This window comes from Sylvia atricapilla, chromosome 6 (genome assembly GCF_009819655.1).
Source record: "Sylvia atricapilla isolate bSylAtr1 chromosome 6, bSylAtr1.pri, whole genome shotgun sequence".
In the NCBI taxonomy this organism is placed as follows: Eukaryota; Metazoa; Chordata; class Aves; order Passeriformes; family Sylviidae; genus Sylvia; species Sylvia atricapilla.
Genome location: NC_089145.1, coordinates 30,168,526 through 30,190,211, shown reverse-complemented (window position 1 = coordinate 30,190,211; position 21,686 = coordinate 30,168,526). Strand labels below are relative to the sequence as shown.

The 21,686-nt window shown below is 40.2% G+C and overlaps 2 protein-coding genes across 3 annotated transcripts; one reads left to right on the top strand and one right to left on the bottom strand.

Annotated features, from left to right (window-relative positions):
• Positions 1–504: 504 nt before the first annotated feature.
• ATP6V1D (ATPase H+ transporting V1 subunit D) lies at positions 505–10,231 on the bottom strand. The gene is made up of 9 exons (XM_066321391.1): positions 10,095–10,231; positions 7,612–7,729; positions 6,401–6,480; positions 4,991–5,058; positions 4,274–4,318; positions 3,771–3,874; positions 3,317–3,383; positions 1,965–2,043; positions 505–1,348 (listed from the first exon to the last, which is right to left on the bottom strand). Exons 1-9 carry the CDS (start codon positions 10,133–10,135, stop codon positions 1,207–1,209), a joined length of 744 nt encoding a protein of 247 aa, XP_066177488.1. The 5' UTR covers positions 10,136–10,231; the 3' UTR covers positions 505–1,206.
• A 283-nt stretch (positions 10,232–10,514) lies between these two features.
• On the top strand, positions 10,515–20,968 carry EIF2S1 (eukaryotic translation initiation factor 2 subunit alpha). Of its 2 annotated transcripts, none has more exons than XM_066321388.1 (8): positions 10,515–10,672; positions 12,486–12,727; positions 14,184–14,263; positions 14,695–14,846; positions 17,372–17,478; positions 19,219–19,316; positions 19,994–20,137; positions 20,432–20,968. In XM_066321388.1, the coding sequence occupies exons 2-8, from the start codon at positions 12,487–12,489 to the stop codon at positions 20,555–20,557; spliced, it is 948 nt and encodes a 315-aa protein (XP_066177485.1). In that variant the 5' UTR covers positions 10,515–10,672; position 12,486; the 3' UTR covers positions 20,558–20,968. The 2 variants fall into 2 exon arrangements, with proteins under 2 accessions (XP_066177485.1, XP_066177486.1); XM_066321389.1 differs by lacking the exon at positions 10,515–10,672 and adding an exon at positions 11,077–11,097.
• The last annotated feature ends 718 nt before the right edge of the window (positions 20,969–21,686 follow it).

The window sequence follows — 21,686 nt, the reverse complement described above, 5'->3', positions numbered from 1 at the left end:
GAAGTAGCATTAGTTCTGAGGCATGTGTTCATTTTACTGATTGCAAAAAGTGTCTTCAAGAAAAAGAACACAACCAGTGTGTTGAAGGAAAGGCACTTAGTGCTGAGGACTGACAAGGTGGTGATTGGTAAAGGCTGGACTCTGATCTTAGAGGTCTTTCACAACCTAAATGATTCTGTGCTTCTGTCTTTAGGAAAACAGCTCTTCAGACTGAGCAGGGTTTAGTGACAGCCTGCTCGTCACCCACTCTCCTGGACTCCACTCACCATCCTTGAACACAAGAACCACAGGAAGGATGGACTGCTGTACATTCAACCCTGCTTTGCTTGCCAGCCTACTGAAGCAATGAAGATTTGCAGCAGCATGTAGCTAAATGGTTGTTTCCATGTGCTTTTGGCAGGAGGGAGCCACTTCTCCATAGTTATTTATTTAACGCAGTAAAGATTAAGTAAATGTGGGCACAGGCTGTAAGAGATGTGCTCAGTGTGGTTCCCACGTCAGGCATAAAGGGTGAAGCAGAGATTTTATTTTGAAATCAACACAAGAAGCTTTTAAGACTGTCATGTCATCTAGCAACTTGAGACAGACACCAGGTATTTCAGCAGTTAAAATTTACACTTGTTTCTAGCACAGACAGTACACAAGTTGGCAGAACCTCTAATTAAAACCATAGATATTTTAGGCCAATGGTAACAATCGTGCAACAAAATATATCACAGAAGACTGTGGATTTCATGAACAGGTTAGAAAACTAGAGTTTCCTTTACAGTCCTTCAGCTGGCTCTAAGCAACTTAAACATTGCTAGTTCAGCAGCAAAGAACATCACATGCATCTTCCTCCCTAAGTAACATTTTTCTCTGCTTGTACTAGGAAGGGGAGCAATTAGATAAACCTGATTAGGCAAATCCAGAGCTATCCTTCAAAAAAATACAGCTTTCAACAGTCATTCCTACTAAGTGAAGAAACAGGCTGAACATGGAATAGAAGGCTTTCCTGACAGTAAAGCATCTGACCAATTTCTGCCTTTCCTCTTATTATGTAGATTTCTAATCTCCCAGGAAAAATCCACAATCCATTCACCTCAAGACTTGGACACCAAATGAGAAGCCACATAAGTATCTTGGAGGCAACATGTCTTGAATTATATTGCAACTGGACATTCTGTATTTTGTGTCTCCTCCTCCATATACAATAACTGTGCAGGGTTACTCAAAGAGAAGGTCTTCATCCTTCTCTTCTGCCAAGAGATTGGCTGGCTCACTTTCCCCACCAGCAGCCCTCCGCAGCTCCCTTTCTTGATCAGACTTTTCTTTCAAGACTTTTTTCTTTTCCTGGATCTTTTTAAGCCTGTGAAGAAAAATGCAGCTTTATCTGTGAAGCAAATATGTTTTCATACAGCAGGTTAGTAGCTATGCCATACAATTTGGATTTAATAAAGCTACCTGGAAGAGTTCCACAGGAAACAAAAATTCTGTAACAAATAATCAGATTTGGAAAAATGGCAAAAATAAAAGCTTTTATTGCTGCAACTGAAAAACTCAACCAAACTATAAATTATATTCTTGACCCTAAACACTGCATTATGCTATTCTGCTTGTATTTAATCAAGTCTATTTCTCTTTCATTAATTTCAGGTTTGACATTTTTGTTTCAGGTAGCCCAGAACATTGACTTTATTGGCAAAGGTGTCCTTAAAGCAGAACACCTCAGGGTACTGTATCACATCATTCCCTCTGGAAGAATAATGACAGTTCTGTACAACTTAATGGAAGGGATTAATTTATAACTTTCAGACAAGTAATTGGTGAGCTCTGAGTACCCAGCTCTGGAAACTCAGTAAGAATGAGGTCTTCCTGTTTAACAATATTTGCTGGAAGTTTTGGGGAACAGTTCTCCTAACTCTCTTCAGAGGAATGGTCTATTTTAGGAAGAGATCAGTCTAGTCTTTTGACTAGTCTTTTACCTGTAGAATTCCTCTCGTTCTCGTTCATCCAGTTCTGTGATGATATAAGAAAGAGTACGCTCGATCCTGGGAATAATCACTAAAAAATTGATAAAGAAGGAAGTTGGGACTGCTGTTATATTAGCCAGAAAGCTATCTAATGTACTGCACAGATGTTGTCTGAAGTCAATCTAGGAATTCTTTTCCCTAGGGTAAATCTATGTCTTTCATGGAAGATCATAGTATTTCCTGATTGACAAGTACACAAAATAGAAAAAAAGTCCTGAGAAGTGGGCAAAATCTGAATTAAAACTATGTTCTTCTATCGCATTGTTTCAGAAACTTCTGTTCAGTATAGCACCTCTACTCAGAATTACCTCTGTTTAAAAAGGCCATCATGAAAAGAAGTATTCAAATACAACACAATCACAAGAGAAAAAATAAGACACTAAACACAGCTTTAATGCCAAACTGTGCAAGCCTTCTGTGTCAGAATCATTTGTTGTAAGAAGAAACCTGTTATCAGCATTACCAAAATTATTTGGAAAGCTGCAGAGGAAACTTTTTCTAGGTCAAATTCTCAGTGATAAGCTGCAGTTAAAACCTGTATCTTTAAAGAAACCAGTCTCTGAAAAACTGCTGAAAAGGATGATTTGGAAAGATGGACTGAAAATATTTTGTACATGAAAAAATGGCTAAATCCAGGACATCAAAACACAGCAACTTGAAACAAAGCACTCTGGACACTGCAGCAAAAGGAATCACAGCCAATATTGGGATTATAGTAGTACTTAAGAAATGGCAAGAAACAAATTCACAAACAAGAACATGAAGAATAAAGAATTCAGATCAAAGAAAAATGCCAGGGTATTGACATTTGGATTGTTCCATCCAAAACCAAGAAGTCACCAGCCTCTCCAGTGGGCACCACCATTACAGTTTTAAAGTTTATTAGAGTGATTTAAAGTTAAATATATTTTAGTTATGTGAAGTTTATTATGTTAGCTATTCGAACATCTTAACACATAGAAACATCCTATCTTTTGCTTCTAGTCAACAGGCTTCACCAGTTAAGTCAAAGTCACTAGCAGGGACTGCAGAATGTTTGTAAAACTTCAGTCCTGAAGGTTTTTAATACAATTCCCTGATGACTTTCTCATGTTTGCCCTGTTCATTTATCTGTGTCCTCCAGTCCATTCCACTGGGCTTTTAATTTTTTCCTTTCTTCCAATATGCTTAATTGTAATGCTTTCTAGAGAGCATTCTTGAACTAGTGAGAAACTCTAACAAGAAAGAGTGGCTTCCTTGACCCTGCTCCTCATCTGGCATGGAGACAGAAAAATGTTACACATCCCAAATGGAAAAATACTCACCATGTTCAATTGCATTCACACGTCTGTTTGTTATTTTAATGGCTTCATCCAAAGTAATAAAGGATGTCTGATGGAATGGGATTAAAGAATTAATACATAACAGGACAAATTCAACATTTCCATCAATTCTGTGCACAAAACCAAAGAGCACTTGAAAGCTAAGTCTATAATACAACTTTACAAACTATGTCCTTGATAGAAGCAAAATGTTTTCTACTGCTGTCACTAGCTCGCTGAATACTGCACATCAGCAGTTTCAAATACCAACTCTCCAAAACAGTTTCTTCTTAGCATTAAAGAATAAGGATTTCTCTGAATAAGTAATATGGCTAAAAAAGTTTTGCAACTTTGTACACCACTGGGACTAGATTAAGCTACAGCTACTGAACGATGGTACTTTCATTCTAGAAAAGTGAGAAACCAATGATACTGTTCTTTTTTAACTCCCACCAACCTGTAATGAGGCCAGTTCCACAAGCAGCTCCACAGCTTTGGCATAGTTCCTCTTCAGCTTAGCCAGCTGTTCTCCACCTCTGGCCAAGCCAGTCAGCTCATAACCTGAAAAAAAGAAAAGTTACTATTGCTGTTACAGTGTTTCCTTACTAGATAAAAATTAATACTTTACACACTACAGGGACATAAAGAGCTCATCAAGTGAGAAGCCTTTGCCCATTAACAAATTATCTTTATAGTGGTTTATGTTGTGCATGTGTCTAGTAAGACTTAAAAGTCTCAAAATCTGGAAGAAGACAAATTTCACTTATTTAGGAAAGTAGTATCTATTAGAGTTCCTAATAATCCCTCCATGTCACAGGACCAGGGCAAAGCATCAAAGGAAGTAAGTACTGCTATGCCTATGATGTAAACGGACTTACCATTAAGACATGACAATATTTCTGTATGATCATGGAATAGCCATAAGTACATAAAGACAGAAAACAATTGTGTTGTACTTACTGTCCCCTCCTTCCTGGTAATGCTCAAAAACTGGCAAAGTTACACCTGACAAGAGTGAATAAAAATGCATGTAAGAGACATCAAGGGTTACAGATTTATTAAGTACAGCTCACTTTTACCCCACTTGCTTCTATTTATGTAATGTCAGCAACTTTGTTTACAAAATATTCCTACATAGCTTGGAATGATTAAATCATTATCTGGCTCTGACAGATAATACGGAACTTCAGAGTTGTGTTGAGTTTGCAGAGATCAAGACCCATGGAAAATTCAGGGAAGTATTCTGGTTTATCCAGTTTTATTATGTTTCTGTTTAGTCATATGTTCCCTTTGCTTAAGGAATATTTTAATCATTCAATCCTGATTTATCTGTCTTGTTTTCTTCACAGACAATTGTGGATAGACAATTCAAATTTATTTAACTTTGGGGCTTAACTCCTGATCTGTTTTCCAGTAAAGCGCTATGGAAGTTATGCCCAAAGATTCAGAAACTGGACTGCAGTTCACACACATTCATTTTATTTTATGAGAGGTAAGTAACCAAATACAAAAATCATAAGCTGAATGTGAAAAAAAAACAACAAATTACAAGTGTTCCTACAGTTAGATAGATAAGAAAAAAAGAGGACAGTGTTTGGATACATTCCTGCCTATTTCCAGGTCCCCTCCCACAATTCCCTTATGAGCTGAAGTACTTATGGCCTGGAAATGAGTCACCTGCCACATTGTCTTTTTTAGCTCTGATCTTGACTTGTGCTTTGTTCACATTTTGGATCACAGTGGTACTGTAAGGAAGAAAACAGATCTTAATCAGGAAAGTTGAAGTGGTTCATTAACTCATCATTATAAACAAAATGAATCAGTTATCAAATAGCTGCAAGGACCTGGAAGGTGTCAGCTCAGTTCTCTGTGCAATTCATTGCACAGTCTACAAAGCTAACACAGAAGCTTTGAAAAAAACAGGTTTCTATCGAAGTTTGGAAAATATGCAGAATCTGTGAAATGTAACTTTAAAACTGTCTTAGACTAAGTTTACAAAGCATAGCTGAAAAACTAGCCAGTTACCTGGGAAATTACTTTAATAACATTTAGTCTAATCAACCTGTAAGATTTCTTGCACAATGGAAGTGAAGGAATTTCAAGGCTTTAAATACAAACCAATGCTGCAACATTTTGTTCATTTCAGTTTCTAAGTATTTGTTCTTTCAGACCATTAATGAGTTTATTTACCCACTAACTACTGTATTACCTAACTTGAAATTGTACAACGATTCATATTGAAGCATTCCAAAGTAACTTAAGGTCTTCCAAGAACAGGTCACTACAGCTAACTCCTCTGCTGAAGTCCAGTTTACTTACAGGGTGGAATCTGACTTGTTTATAGCTAAACACAGTGACTGGTTAGGACAGGAAACAGCACTATATCCAAATGAAAGGGCAAAAAGACTTTTCTTCAGCAGCACGCAGATTACTGCTGTGTCTGACCACTTGGCTCTTCCCCATGGGTTGGTAGTACCATCAGCTGAATCTTAAACACTTCTCCATGCACACCTGAATCAACTACACCAACACCCTAGACAGAACTGTAATTTATTAAAATACAATTAAAGTATCCTGCTGGATGAAAAGGATTTGTTTCCCCCCCTGCATACAGCCCTCTCTAGCCCTAGTGAGACAAAGGTCAGTGAGGTAGGAGATTAGAACGACTGGTAAAATCACTGTGTGACTTACTGGCAGAAAAGAGCACACGTTACATCTGTCCCTCAAATTCACAAGACCAAATTAACAAATTGTCCAATATTCTGATATAAATTCTTGCTTCCTACGTTTTTGATTCCAAGCTGCAAAAAGCAACACCTTCTCAAACCAAGGACAAAACCAAAATTCTGTTAATCTTTCCACTTTGTTTAGCTTCCCATGGAGTATATGTTAGTATATGCAAGTTCTCTCTCTCTTGCAGTGACGTCTCCTACTTTTACATAACAGAACTCAGTTCATCCTGTCCACTGTCATCTTTTTTTAGGTGTCTTTAAGAATTTACCTTTTTTTCCAAAAGAGAAAATAGTATCTTGTGGATAGCTCTTTCCCATAGGAAGGACATCCTCATGGAAGCTCAGTAATCCTCACCTGAAATCTCCTGCTGTGAACTTCGCCTCAGCAAGTGAAAAGGCAGCTTCTCTCATCACCTCACCCATCAGCATCTTAGTCTGTTTTTTAAAAAGGCAGAAAATACAAAGCACATTGTTAGTCCTTTTCCAGTATAAATAACTAGCAGCATAAAGAGAAGAAATTGAAGACAGTGAGAAAGTCCTATATGCATAGCTTACTCTCAAACTGGAAATTGTAATTCTCAGGTGACTGGCAAAAAAGAGAAATATTTCAGCTGTTTCACACTGTAGAATGTGAATGCTTCACAGAAGCAGCAAAAGATTTGTCTTAATCATAAAATTCTATTACATGGGGGTTAAATCACAATAAAGGGGCTCAGTAGGGAAATACTCTTCTTTCACATTGTATGGAATATTATGAGACAGCTGAGTTGTTTTTCAACATACAAATGTATGCAGCTTTGTGAAGCTACACTCTCCTCCCACTCAATTTTTTCCCAGTTTTTACAGATTTGTAGCCCTCGTAGCTAAAACCCATGCTGTTGAGAAACACCACCTTCGTGTGCTAGACAATGTACAGGATGCAATGACAGAGTGACGAGAGCTTGTCTACCTTGTGGCAACAAAGCACCAGTGCTAACCATGGACACTGCAGCAGCTGAAACAGCACAACTAAACCCATCTGGTGTGGCAGAACAGAACAACACACAGCAGGCTCTAGTGACTAGCTCAGATTTTCATCCACGTGACAAAGGAAGAAGCAGGACTCTGTTTCTTCATATAGGAACAAGTCCCACCTAGACAAAACTTCTGCCTGCTGCTGTACCTAGTCATGCAGGAAACATTATAGATCTGCAATATCCCCTCAAGCCAGATAAAGCAACAAAAATGGGGCTACAGAATACATTAATACCAATCCTAAAGTATTTGGCAGGATCAGAGCAAATTCCCTATAATATAGAAGAGATGATAGGGAACTTGGGACACAAAAGAAAGCAGAGGCTAAGACTATCTGGAAAGAGGTGAAGAATATTAACTCTTCCAAGTTCCTGTATCACTGCAGCCAAAAAACCATAATTCTGCTCATGTGTTCTCAGTAGTCTCACAAAAAACAGGTTAGCCTGAAAGTTGTCTTATATTCCAGCCTATGTAATGAAGTTAGCAGAACAGGAATGCACAACAGACAGATTTCAAGTGAGTCAAAAAAAAGGAAAATTCTAATTTACCTACCTCAATAATTTTTTTAAGGATCTGCCTGAATCGAAGTGTCAAAGCATCAGATTTTTTCTTTAAGAGGTTACGACCTGTTTGGGCTCCTTTCAAACGAGCCTTCATGATGGTCTGAGCCCTGGAAAGCAGAGGAATAAAGAAAAAACATCCTGCACCATCTGAATGGATTAAGAAAAAACTTATGTGAAGTTTTTTGATATGCATATGAACTGAAATTATGAAGCAAGCAAGAAACACCATTACAGTAAAACAAGATTGGCACTTGAGGACAGAATTTCCGTTTAAAATCAAGGGAATTATCTCCATTGTCAATGAGAACTACAAGGTTATTATCTGTGAAGTCAAAGCTCATGGAAAATTGACATCTTTCATTGCTTCCATAATAGGAAATAAGAGTTTTCATTTTTCTTCATGACTTAGAAGTACCAGAGATCAAACTGCTCCAAATACACACTGTCACTGTGACACTGGTATTGCTTTTAAGTCCTTTTACTGCAATGTAATCTTCTCAAAATCAGACAACATAGCAAATTCTTCATGTGGTCATAATGACTGATGCCATGTTCTGATTTTACAGAGCAGGAAGATGCAGCAGTTGTACATTCTGGTTTAGCTCCATATGCTGCATGGGAGATTTACAAGCTATTAAAGACAATCAAAAGCAGCAACAATTTAAAAGATACTAGTGAGTTAGCTGTAGCTTTCACCTTTACTTCCAGCAGCACACTTACAGGTTTCCTGTATGAAATTAGGAACTGTACTGCTTTCTACATGCAGTCACTGTGCACAAAGGACACCACTCAAGACAAGTTCTTACACACTTCCTCTCTGACCTTGGAAAAAATAAGTATAATTAAGATTCTCTCTAAACAGTGGAATCCATTACTGGCCACATCTACTGGCATGTGATGAGAATAGCTCCCCTAACATCTACCAAATACATGGAACTGGAAACCATGAATACTTCATGAATGTTTATGATTAAAAAAAAAAAATCAGAGAGTAAAAAGGAAATATTACTTTCCCAACAAGCAGGTGTCTGTCATCACCTTGAACTAACTTGTTTGCTCTGTTCACCACCTGCTAGAGACTGGCTGGCCTTCTAGTTCAAGCAAGATCTCACTTGCTCTGAGAGTGCAATAAACAAAGTCTTGTTTACTCACAAGGAAATTGAGCAGTTTCTGGAACTGAAGATATCCAGCACAGAAGAGGCTCATACCAGCAGGCCACTTTATAACAACAGAAAAAGCCCCAAACCAACATAAAAGTAAACCTTTTGAAACCCTCTTCTGTCAGTTAACAAAATTAATTGTTGCAGACACAGGTCACCTTTATTTTGCCATTCTAATTTCTGTTTTTGAGACCACCACCCACATTATTGTCTACCACCTCATTTGAAACTGGGCTTGGAAACATTAGGCCTTTGTACATGACCACCCTCATGCCAGAGTGACACATGACCTCACAAAACCAGATACCTTTCAAGTGATTGAAGTGCCCCCTCCTTGGACACCTAAACTGAATGAAAATATGCACTACCAAAGAGCAAGAGTGAGACCAGATGATTTAGTGTATGCAATAATTCATTTCTGTGTATGCAACAGTTTATTTCTAAATTAAATTTCAAAACAGAACCTTTACCATGTAATGTATTAATCTTTCCATATAAACTGTTACTTTATATGCCCTGAATTCATACAGAGTGAATAATTATTATTCTATGTCTGAGGTTTTCTGTCCTGCAAGGCATCCTTTTTACTATAAAGATTATGTGCAGCCATCAACCCACTTTTATGCAAGATTTGCAACAGCCTTTCACCTTAAAGCAAAGTGTCTGTCCTGGAGGATTCCAAATAGAAACTGAACAACATTATTAAACCAGCAATTTTATTTAAGTGTTTGTGTTTGCTCCAATGTTGGCAGCTTTCTAAGCCTTCTCAGGAGACATCTGCTTTCATGACAAATAGTTTGCTGTCTGGATCTGGAAAATTACCTGACTGTCCACTACACTGGGAGCACTTTACTTCCTTCTTCTTCCTTAACGCTTTATGGCCAACCTCTCGTACAGCAGTATCGTCTGTTGCAAAGTTAAGGGAAGCTGTGGTTCCACTTGCCCGTTTTTCCTACGCATACATTCTACAAACTGTTCTTTTCTAAGTAAGGTTTGTGCAATCACATGATTTCAAATACCACACCCGGCATCTCGGTTTCGGGCCCTCTGAGGACCGCCAGGGCTGATGTGGAGCCTGGGAGCAGAACCTGAAGGATCTGAGGACCAGCGGCCCTCAGCTGCTCCATCACAGAACCGGGGGAGCCCCGCTCGGCGGCGCAGCCCACACAACCCGCGGAACGACTCCCAGCGCCGAGCCCCGACGAGGAGCCCCGGGCGCCCCGAGAGCCGCCGCTCCCGCCGCCTCGGGCACGGCACGGAGCCCCCGCGCTCCCCCCTCGGCGCCGTCCCGACCCGTCCGGCGGACACTCACATCCGCGAGGGAAAGATCTCGATGCGGTCCTTGGCCGACATGGCTGCGGCGGGGCGCGGGGCGCAGCGCGGCGGGGCCGGCTCGGGCTGTCGCCGCTGTCACCGGCGGGAGCGGCTCGGGCTGTCACCGCTGTCACCGGCGGGACCGGCTCGGGCTGTCACCGCTGTCACCGGCGGGACCGGCTCGGCTGTCGCCGCTGTCACCGGCGGGAGCGGCTCGGCTGTCGCCGCTGTCACCGGCGGGAGCGGCTGGCTGTCGCCGCTGCGGCCGCCGCCGTCACGTGACCCGGCCCCGCCCCCGCGCGAGGGACCGAACCCGGATGCCCGCGCGGCGCCGGACGCGGCCGCTTGTGGTCACGTGTCCCCCGGGGCCGACGAGGGGAGACGCGATTGGCTGCGCCCGCGGCTTTGGCCGCCCGCCGCCAGGGGCCGCTCGAGGGCAGCGCGGCCCCTCTCTCCTCGGCGTTCGGCGCCTGCGCAGTGGGGCGGCGGCGGCCGGGCGCACGCGGCGGCAGGAGCGGGGCCAGCGCGGGACTGCGGGGCGCGAGCGCAGCGCGGGACCCCCCGGGCCGCACTCAGGTACCGCCGCGCGCCCCGCCGCGCGCCCCGGCTCCCTCCGCGTGCGGCCCGCGGCCGTGGGGAGCGGCGCCGCTCGGGGCCGGCCCGGCCAGACGGCACCGGCACCGCGCCCGGAGCTCGGCACCCGCGGGGCCGCGCTCCCCGGGCCTACCGCCGCCGTGCCGGAGATGGGCCTTGCACAGCCCCTCTCCGGGGCGGCGGCGGTCGTGGGGCGGCGCCCGTGCCGGCGGCGCTGCTCGGGACTGGCTGGGTTTCCGCTGGCGTTGTGCGGCCGTGAGGGCCTCGGCTGAGGCGTGTCCAGCCTCTGGAAAAGATGAATTCCGGCTTCGGCGCGGTGGGCGTAGTGTTGCTCCTGGGGATCTTCCACGCAAGGCCAAAAGAAAAACCTTATGACTGTGGAGAGAGGAGTGAAGTGCTGAGCGGTTGTTAGTCTGCTCTTGCTCGCCGTGGCTCGAGTTTGTTGCTTTGCAGTGCAGCTTTCTCATGTGCCCCATAAGTACCTGCAGGATTGGGCAGAGCTGCATTGAGTGGGCTAGAAAGCCGAACTGTATAAAGTTTTCCTTTTTAACCTTAGAGTTCTTTGTTCAGTTTCAGCCTATACAAACCCTTCAGAGTGTTTTTACAGTGCTTTACTAGTCTGTATTTCTCCTTTTTACAAATTAAGAATGGAAATAAGGGTGGACATGGCCTTCTGAATTGTGTGGACATGTGTACATAGCGTTTGGCATTACCTTCCTACTCTGATTTTAAACTTGCTTGTAACTAGGAAGCACTGGCACTGCTGTAAAGATCATGACTGTAAGTTCAAAGTGGTGACTAAAACCTTCTGAAGGAGTGATGCATTTGACTTGGCATCTTAGGCTCCTGCTGTTGTAGAAAATTTTCTGTGTGAAACTTCAAGACATAGACAACTGAACTAACCTAGTTCGACGTTTAATGGCATATGGATTCATCATCAAAAAACTAAAGCAGTTCAAGCATTCCTTCTTACCACCACTCAATTATGCAAAGTTGGTTTTGTCCTTTTTTATTGTATAATGAAGGAATTCTGTTTTTTTCATTGTGATTTTGTTGGGTTTTTCGTCTCCTGACTAGCAGTCTGTTGAAAGGTGCTTTTTTTGCCTTTTCAGTACTTCAGGCCAGGTTAGTTGTGTTCTGATTAATGCCTTTGCTTTCTTTGCTGACATTTTGCCTCTGGAGCAGGTCTTGCAGGATTACTCCGGACATCTTGTGCTGAGTTTAAAAGTCATCTGGAGTCTGCTTCTCCTCAGTATTATAGAAGCTTCCATTGGCCTCTTATTTTCTTAGCCTCACATGCTGTCGTCTTATGTGCATACAAAGCCCTTCATGAGTACTGCAGGCTTCTCTCCTATGTCCTCCTGCTCTTCCAGTCCAATGGGTGATCCTTGAGTCCCTTCCAACTCAGAATATTCTGTGAATCTGTGAAAGTGTTACACACGCTCATGAATTTAGATACATGTGAGGTATGCAGTGCCACCTCTCTTCCACCTTTCCAGTGTGCTGTGTATAGGCAGTATGACAGCTGAAGTGGGTAATGAGGTCTGGGTAGCAAAGCTTTTTCTGCATTAATGCAAAGAAATAGCATCTTAGGAAATGGTTGTGGTTGAAATACAAGTTAATTTATCGTTTAATTTCTATTAAAACCTAAGCACAACCTTATCCTAATTGCTACTTGTTCCACCACTGTTCCCCTGTATCCTCCCCAGTCCTTGCTGGTTTGTTGCTGTGTTTGTGGGAGATGGCAGTGATGTACTGTGGAATAAAGCCTTTGGTTTTTCTGCTTGAATCCCAGAATGCCGGGCCTAAGCTGTAGGTTCTACCAGCATAAATTCCCCGAGGTGGAAGATGTAGTGATGGTGAACGTTCGGTCCATTGCTGAAATGGGAGCCTATGTTAGCCTGCTGGAGTACAACAACATCGAAGGCATGATCCTCCTCAGCGAGCTGTCCAGGAGACGCATCCGTTCCATCAACAAACTCATCCGCATCGGCAGGAACGAGTGCGTCGTGGTCATTAGAGTTGACAAGGAGAAAGGTACCTGGGGATGTGCTGGGCTCTGTCAAGACTGAATTCGTAGACAGAAATGCAGATGAACTAAGCAGGTGTTTGTGGGTTTTGCCAGGGCAACATTTTTGGGCATTGAAGAAAAATAGACCATCACTGACCATGCCTGTGATCATCCTTCTGTTCCTCTGTGTCCTTTGGGAATTGGGTTAATGAAAATCAATCACATCAGTAAATGTTTAAGTGGATCCTCACCAGATCAGTCACTGAACTACAGTGAAGTGGAATTTTCTTTTGATATCTATGTAGATTTTCTAAGTCACCTAAGAGAAGGACCATTTGCTGTAGGCTTAAGAATCTAGATGTTAAGCATTTAGTGCTCACCATCCATCCTGTTAACAAGTCTCAAACCATCGATAAAGGTGATGAAAAGTATGTAATCATTGTGAATTCTGTAGGGTACAAGTTAAAATTGTATAGGCAGTTTTGGGTTTTGTTGTCTTTTGAACATTTGAATCTTTAAAGGTGTTTTAAATGTAATTTCTATTGGGAACATTTCAGATCTTGATAATGCTGTTCCACACAATCTCTAAGATCTCTATCCAGCTATACAGAAATAATAAACACTGAGCACATGTCCTAGAAATGTTACTGTTGGTATGATGTTTCTCAAGTTATATGCTTTTCTAGAATACTTCTGAAACTGCAGTTAGCTCTGAGAATGGATAACAAATGACAGGATAAGGAAAAGCAGAGACAAAAGAAGGACAAGAATAAGCTTATGGCAGATAAATCTGAAGTGAAATAAGTTTCCCAACATCTCTAATGAAATTACACTTTTGCAAGTTAATTTTAGTTTTGTATTAACAGATAAACACATCTCGAATTCATCTAATGGTCTTTTATTGAACTTTTTGGAGAACCTTTAGTTTGTGAGAAATAGGTGGAGGCTTTTTAAAATTTAGATTAGAGTTCATAGGAAGTTTTTTCACATGCATTTCTTTCAGGCTGAGCCTGTTTTATTAAGAAACTGTTCAGAGCTAAAGTGATGGGGTGCCAGCCTTGAATTAAATTGTGTTGAGCACTGCCAAAATATGCAATAAATTCGCTTCTTTGTATGATGGAGCGATTTTTTTTTTCCCAAACTGTGTACAGAAATGGAAAAATAGATCACTAGTTGCTCAGATACTAGGAAATTTGTTCAAAATTTGCAGAGAAAACATTAATGCAGTAATTGTAAAGAATGATGTTCAAAATTTTGCTACTCTACGTATTTACAGTTGAAAGAATTTTGTATCCTAATTTGGATCATAATTTGCTTAAATTCATCAAGATTTGGTCTTGTTTCTCTCTGTAGCAACATATGGGGAAACTGTAGGCAGGGGGCAAATCCTGAACCAGAGTGTTTGTTCCTCATGAGTTTCTCTTGATGGAGTCAGACTTAAATTGCACAATGGCTGACACTTAAAATCGTCTTCCCCAATAGGTTATATTGATTTGTCAAAAAGAAGAGTTTCTCCAGAGGAGGCAATCAAATGTGAAGACAAATTCACAAAATCAAAGACTGTAAGTCTTTCTTTCCTTTCTATATTTAGGTCCTGTGTATTTCCAGCTTCTTGAGCAACCAAAATGCGCAGACATAAGATCAAAGTAAAGCATTCATGTGTTAGGCATACTTTGATTCTCATTTACCCATGCAAAGATACGTAATCAGCTGATATGTCCATGAGTCTTACATGGTAATCTGCTTATTAAGTAATTAATAGATCAAGAAAGATGTCAGCTGAGAACTTGTGATATAAAAGGGTATATTTAAATGATCAGAAATCCAAAAGTATGTGCTGGTTTAGCACACTGTGGGCAAATTTTTATTGAAAAGATAAGCAGGTAGTTTCAGGCTCCCATCCTTACTGCTGTGTGGTGTTAACACTTCCAAGTAGAAATTTTTGTCTGCTTTCAGTATTTGGTTTGGGGTTTTTACCACACCTGTGTTGCAGGTTTACAGCATCCTTCGCCACGTTGCTGAAGTCTTGGAGTACACTAAGGATGAGCAGCTGGAGAGCCTGTTCCAGAGAACTGCCTGGGTGTTTGATGACAAGTACAAAAGACCTGGATATGGTGCTTACGATGCATTCAAGCATGCAGTCTCGTAAGGACAACTTCTGTGCTTCTAGGGGCTTATTTCAAATTGCAGGAAGTTTTTCCTGAAGTATATCTGTCACCACGTTCTTTTGGGTATATCATTGGATTTCTTTCCCAGAATCAGGATGGAGGATATACTGGTCAAGTAAATCTAGTTAAGTTTGACATCTGTCTAACAGAGGAAGAGCCATTGGTCTTCTTTTGTCTGACAGAATTTGCCTGGTTTTAGTCCCAGGCAGATTTTATCAGAAATACCCAGCTGTGGGTCTGAAGATATTTCTACTCAGAGCTGATTGTCACACTTCCACTACACAGGCAACTGTTTTCTTTTTTTAAATGCAACAAGCTGACTTGTTACTTCTCTCTGCTTCCAAACTTAAAGAATAGGATCATAAACTTAGAAATGTAATTATGAACAGAAAGAGGTGGAAATTGTGATGCTTAAGGAACTATGCACTGAGATAGTGCTTTTATTTTTTTAATCGAGTCTGATATTTTAATTTGCTTTCAGAATTGAAGTATTTGGTTTCCTTTTATGAATCTACCGTGAAATTGTCAATCCTAAACTAGATTTCTCAGTAAACATTTCCAGTTTTGTTCTTTTATAGCACAAGGAAGTGTGCGAGTGATGAACTGGAGTTGAACGCTAGGTGGCAGTAATGATACTCTTAGAAATGGCTAAGTAGCTGAAAACCAGCTCTGCCTTTTGGGGGAAAAACAGTTTGCGTCCTCATTTAGAATTAATGTATTTTGTTTCATATTGTAGTGATGATTTTCTGGAGATAGCAGATTTACTGGTAAAGGGCAAATCTGGGCATATTGCTGTAAAAGGAATTCCAGATCACTCTTAACTGATAAATACTTAGTTAAACATCTTTATAATCGATTTTTTTTTTAAAAAACACCTCTGGTTACACTGGCTGTTTTAGCTTCAGTTGTATACTCGTGAAAATTCCTGAGCTCAGGCCTTTTGTTGCTCGTTTGCTGTTCAATTTGGAGCATAAACTTCTGAAGCTGTCTATTCTCCAAACATCTTTCCATCAGTAATGCCTTAAGATCTGTGACTGTGGACTGCAGCAACTTTTATTTGTTCCTGTTGTGCTCCTACATAAACATATAGCAGTGGAGTAGAACAATGTGGATACTGGATACTGCTGCCTTCCTGCTCTTGCTGGAGTGCTGTGGGAGGTTGAGAATTCCCTCCAAGAATTTGGCTTGGTATTCCTTTCTTTGTACTGAGGATTGGTGTTATGGAGTTTCACACATCATGATACCTCCGGCAGAAATTGGGCATAGAAATTCCCTTCTAGTCAGTAAAAATTAAACATTGGGGACCTATTGTTGAAAGCCTACCAAATGCTTTGACAGGTGGATTGAACACGATAGTTTGGAAATAAAGCAGAATTTGTATGTACCATAAATCACTTCTGCCATGCAGGTTCGTATTTTGATCTGTAAAACCTGTCGTGTTTCTGGGGTTTGTTTGTTTGTTTGGCCCTTCTGCTCTCTACACTTTGTATGTACCATAAATCACTTCTGCCATGCAGGTTCGTATTTTGATCTGTAAAACCTGTCGTGTTTCTGGGGTTAGTTTGTTTGTTTGGCCCTTCTGCTCTCTACACTTAGTATACAAAAACATGAGAGATGACGTTTTATTAGCAGCAGAGACTAATCTCCAGTACTACCTCTGGATTTTTATTTCATGTTTGCCTGCTGGTAGTATTGTAGGTGATCTGGTATTTTTTTTTTCAGAAAACTGCAACTTTGTCTCTGCAGAACAGTTTTTGTGAGTTTCTTGGTTATGTACTCTGTTTCAGATAGATTTGGGGTAAATTTAATACGGCAATAGAAAATTGACACCACTTCTTCAAAAAACAGCTGCTAATTTATATTGCTAAACAGCAGAGGAGTTTGCTTCTGTGATCTCTGAATTTGAAACTATTATCTTGGGATTTAAAAAGCCTTTATCCTTGCTTTAGCTGAGAATGTAGCCAGCAGATCAAGTATGTCTGTAATCCAGATACTGTTAAAAACAAGTAGGAATAACGTGGAATGAGTGTGGGCTACTTTGCAGAATGATAAGTATCTTATGTTTGAATGAAACACTAAAATAATTTAAAAACTCCAGATTCATCAGATTTGCTTTTATGTGGTATGAGTTTATCTTCAGGTTGGACAAAATACAACAATATCAAGAAGCTGGATACTTGTTACATTCTAATTTTCTCATATAAAGGGAGCAGGAAAAGCCATTACTTCACTTTTTTAAAAAAATTAAATCTTCAGATGATTCCTTCCAGGAACAGATTGAGTAAGCTACTTACCTGCTGTGTTTGCCAATAGAAAATGCTTTGAAAATAGATGTGTTCAATTTTTTCCAGTGTTTCAATGGGTTCTTAAGATATTTCCCTGTTTTCTTTGCCTAGTAGATACCTTCGATTATTTGTAAGAAATAGAAATAGTACCAGAAATTTATGTTGTGTTGTATTCCTCTTCAGTATAACTTCTGTAACATTGCTTTGCTTGGCTCAGAGACCCTGCAATCCTGGATAGCCTGGATCTGACAGAGGAAGAGAGGCGTGTGTTGATTGACAACATTAACAGACGTCTGACGCCACAGGCAGTTAAAATCCGAGCTGGTGAGTTCTTCCCACATGCTCCCTGAACCTGTCTTGATACTTAGGTTGAGACAGTGTATCTTGTTGCAAACTATAAACTCCGTTAAAACTTAAGGCTCATAATGCTGATATTTGAATGGAGCTTGTCAGAATTAAGACACCTTAATTGAGGATTGGTTTCAAATTGCCTGTGTGGGTTCTATCCCAAAGTGCAATGTGGTTTGGCTGGTTTTTTTTCCCCCCAGAGTGCAGATTCCTTGGAACATGGAGTGATTGTCATGATAGATCATGTGGTCTGTCATATTGCACTGGCACACAATGAAACTAAATTACTGCATCTGCAACATTCTTTTTCATTATTCAGAGTTTTAAATTCATTGATTCCCTGGCAGGATGATTGAACTCTGCCAGCACAGTTACAGCATGTGCCTCAGTCACTTGTTCATAAACGTGTGAAAAGTATTTCTAAAAGGTTGATTGCAAACCATTCAGTAGAATATAGCAGCTCAAGCCTAGCACATTTCTGTATGAGCTAGTTTGTCTCTTATGAATTTAGTGTGGGCAGAAAAAGCACATGACTGCATGACTTCAGAAGACATATTTCAAAACTGTAAATCTGGCTCTACAGAGTAGCCTAAAGGCATGCTTGCCATTAAACAGATAGTGTAGCAGAATCACATTTTTAACTAGATTGAGAAAATGCTTCCACCCTTGGAAGAGCATTAACACTTGCTGATTACTGTGGAGAGAAGAGAGAAGCCTTTTCCACATGACACTAAAGTCAGGAAGAGAGTACAAAAAGTAAGGTAATGTAAAATTCCTCTACCTATTGCATTAGACTGCCAGGAGTTAACATAGTCTTCAAAAATTTGATTTGATTGCCATGAAGAGTGCGTTTACTAACATAAATAGCACTACATCACTTTTGAATATAAAGTTACTTGATGAGCATGTCTTCTTGCTTCGTTCAAGCTGCCTATTTTGTTCTGATGGTCTAAGTCATTAATTTTGTCATCAGCACAAGTGGAGAATCTTGCCATTGGCTTCTGTCCTCGTCCTGAGGCTGACTGGGATGTTTGTCTGTATATTTGTTCCTGATAGCTCAGAATTAGCAGGTTTTTGTGAGTCACCTGGAAATGAAACCAACTTCTTTGTGTAGCTTAGTCTTGTGTCATTGCTATGCAGGTAAAGAAATCTATGTCTTTACACTGGTCGGAGTATTACAGATACCACCAGCATTAGTTTATGCCCTGATTTTCAAACACCTACAAAAGGCTATAGCTAATTATAATTCTAGCCATATATTAACCTTATAAAAATGTATTCTAATGCTCCTCATAAAGCAATGCCTATGTGCCTCTGTTGTAATTGCTGATGAAATTCCATAACTTTGAGGATATGTTCTTTTCAAGTTTCACTTTTCCTGATCTTGCATTTATTGCTTTTATATCTTCATCTCTCCATGTGAAGTACATAATCATTGATGGTGTGCTTATCGGATGAGAAGTGAGTGAATATGAGGGTATAATTTTGTGTCCCAGCTTTTCAAAGAATTATCTAAAGAATTTATGAAGACTCTTGCCTCAACTTACAAGTCAAGCAAATGTAATACCTTCCTCAGATTTGGAAGCTACTGAGGCTCTCACTGTGGATAAATATTGATTGCTAAAAAGGTTTATTAAAGCTTAAGTTAAAAAGCATTAAATATTTTGCAGCTCTTGGTAACAGTAAAATTTTATTATTTGTATTTCTTTGTCACAGATATTGAGGTGGCCTGTTATGGTTATGAAGGCATAGATGCAGTAAAAGAAGCTTTGAGAGCAGGCTTGAACTGTTCCACAGAGAACATGCCCATCAAAGTGAGTGTCACTCTTAATAATGGAATCAAAAGCAAAGTTTTCTCATGCCCTCAGGGACCAGTAGTATGCAACAGTAATATCAAGCCGTGTGCCTGATTTCCAGCTCTTCTCAAGTAGGGCTGTAACACACTTCTTTCACCTATGTGCTGGCAGTCCTTCCTGTGGTTGTGCAGTGCCTTTCAAAGTTTGGGAAGCTGTATTTATTCTGTTCAGTTTATTCAAATCTAGTATTGGCATAGAACATACCCCCTGTTCCTTTATGCAGTGTTAACTGGGGAACAATAACTTTTATTTTGAGGTATAAGATTGTGTAAGAAAAGTTTGCTCCACTTACATTTGACTGTTGGTAAAATGACTGCTGTACCCAGGCCTAGTTTTTCTTCCCCAACAGTTTTTGGATGTTAAATGAACTACTGAATAAGTGGTTTTTTTAAAAAAAACTTGGAAGTACTCTCGATTGAAAATTACTTTGAAATCTTTATAAAGATTATTAAGATATAAAGACTATTTTTATCTTGCCTCTTGTAACAAAAGAAATAGTTTACTTATTCAGTCATCATAAGAAAAAAAGAAACCATATGGGGTTTAATGCTTTTAATTGTTTGGTCTAACTAGACATAGTATCTTTTCCTTTGTTACTGAGTTTGCTTTTTCCCCCAATCTTTACAATATGATAGATTAATCTGATAGCCCCTCCTCGTTATGTGATGACTACTACAACACTGGAGAGAACTGAAGGACTGTCTGTTCTGAATCAAGCCATGGCTGTAATTAAAGAAAAAATTGAGGAGAAGAGAGGAGTCTTTAATGTGCAGATGGAGGTAAGAACAAATTGCATTCTAAAGTACAACCTTTTTCCTTGCAATGTTTCTAAAACAGAGCAAGATCAGTGGTGCTACAAGAAATCTTAGCAAAAAGTCATTAAAAACCAGAAAAATCAGAACCTCTGTATTCCTGAAATAAACAAATGGCCAGAAAATGTAATTTTCCTGGTTTTTGTTGTGTGACTTCAGGATGTATTTTATCTCTTGCTCTTTATGTAGAATCAGAGTCTACAAATGACGTGACCTTTCTTTATGACAGTTTCCCGTGTGTTCTGGTTTGGTTTTTTTCAGCCCAAGGTGGTCACTGACACAGACGAGACTGAGCTTGCAAGGCAGTTGGAAAGGCTGGAGAGGGAAAATGCTGAAGTGGATGGGGATGATGATGCCGAGGAGATGGAAGCCAAAACAGAAGACTAAATGTTCTGGGATACTTAGAAGAGAGACCATATGAAAAATTAGAAACCCCATTGCAAACACTGGACTAAATGATTCCAGTATTGAAAACTTCAAAAGCAAATATTTGAAGTGTTTTCCTGTTCTAAAAAGACCAAAATGTAAAACGCTGTTCTAAATAACATTTGGTGCAGCAACTTACACAAATTGGGCCTTTGAAAGGAAGGTGCTCAGTCAAATTCCAGACACAGATCTGGCCAGATGGAGTTTGCAGCCCCGTACTTAACACTTTCATACATAACAATTCCTAATTGGTGATTACAGCTCAGTGCATCTGTTCATGATCTTTCCTGGGAGCAGCAAAACCAAGCAAGTGGAACAGTTCTACACAGAATGTATTTGAGCAAATATTTAATAAATTTCTGGCCTATGTAACTCAGGTTTTGGGTTTTTTCCTCCTCTTCTGTCACATGGCCTAGAGTGGTGAGAATATAAAACCTGGAACACTAGGATCAATGGGTGACTCCTCTTTAATGTTGAAAGGGTTTTAAATCAAGCTGAGAATGAGTGGAACAAAACGTTTTACATTAATGTTTTACTTGCTAGTTCGTTGATGCAGACTTGTTTAAATTAGCATTTCCTTTATCATCTGCATTTAGGGACTGAGAACTTGAGAACTTTGAAAATAGCTTGTTTTATTCCGATAAACATAGCTAATAAATTAAAAACTACATCTAGTTGCACTTTGCTCTGATAGGTGAATATAGCAGAAGCTTTAATGAACTCACATACTTCAAAATGGGCAGCACTGTCTGTGAGCTCACTGCAGCATGACCTTCAGTTGTGCCTACCCTACATGCCATTTACACTGGACTGAGATACTCATTCTAGAAAAAAAACGGTTTATCTTCTCTGAAGACCAGAAACAAGATGTCTTTTCTAAATTCGAGTTTTAAAAAAATTAAACTAGGCATGCTTATTACTGCCATGGTAAAACTATGTATTTGTTACATGGTGTTGCCACAAAAGGCGTTCTAAAAGGACATACATATTGCAACCTGTTGCTCATCCATGCTGGGGTATCCGAGAAGGTCATGGGGACCCAACTCTTGATAGTAAAGCAAAGCCAAACAAGGTAAATAACTTCCAGTCT

Bases quoted from the DNA above. Each gene is read 5' to 3' on its own strand.
- ATP6V1D (XM_066321391.1), bottom strand. From the start codon at position 10,135: ATGTCGGCCAAGGACCGCATCGAGATCTTTCCCTCGCGGAT. The intron at 6,481-7,611 runs GTAGGTAAATTA...TTTAAAAAACAG, and splicing joins TCCTTAAAAAAATTATTGAG to ACTAAGATGCTGATGGGTGA. The intron at 1,349-1,964 runs GTAAAAGACTAG...TTTTCTTCACAG, and splicing joins GAACGAGAGGAATTCTACAG to GCTTAAAAAGATCCAGGAAA.
- EIF2S1 (XM_066321388.1), top strand. From the start codon at position 12,487: ATGCCGGGCCTAAGCTGTAGGTTCTACCAGCATAAATTCCCCGAGGTG. The intron at 19,317-19,993 runs GTGAGTGTCACT...ACAATATGATAG, and splicing joins CAGAGAACATGCCCATCAAA to ATTAATCTGATAGCCCCTCC. The intron at 20,138-20,431 runs GTAAGAACAAAT...GGTTTTTTTCAG, and splicing joins TCTTTAATGTGCAGATGGAG to CCCAAGGTGGTCACTGACAC.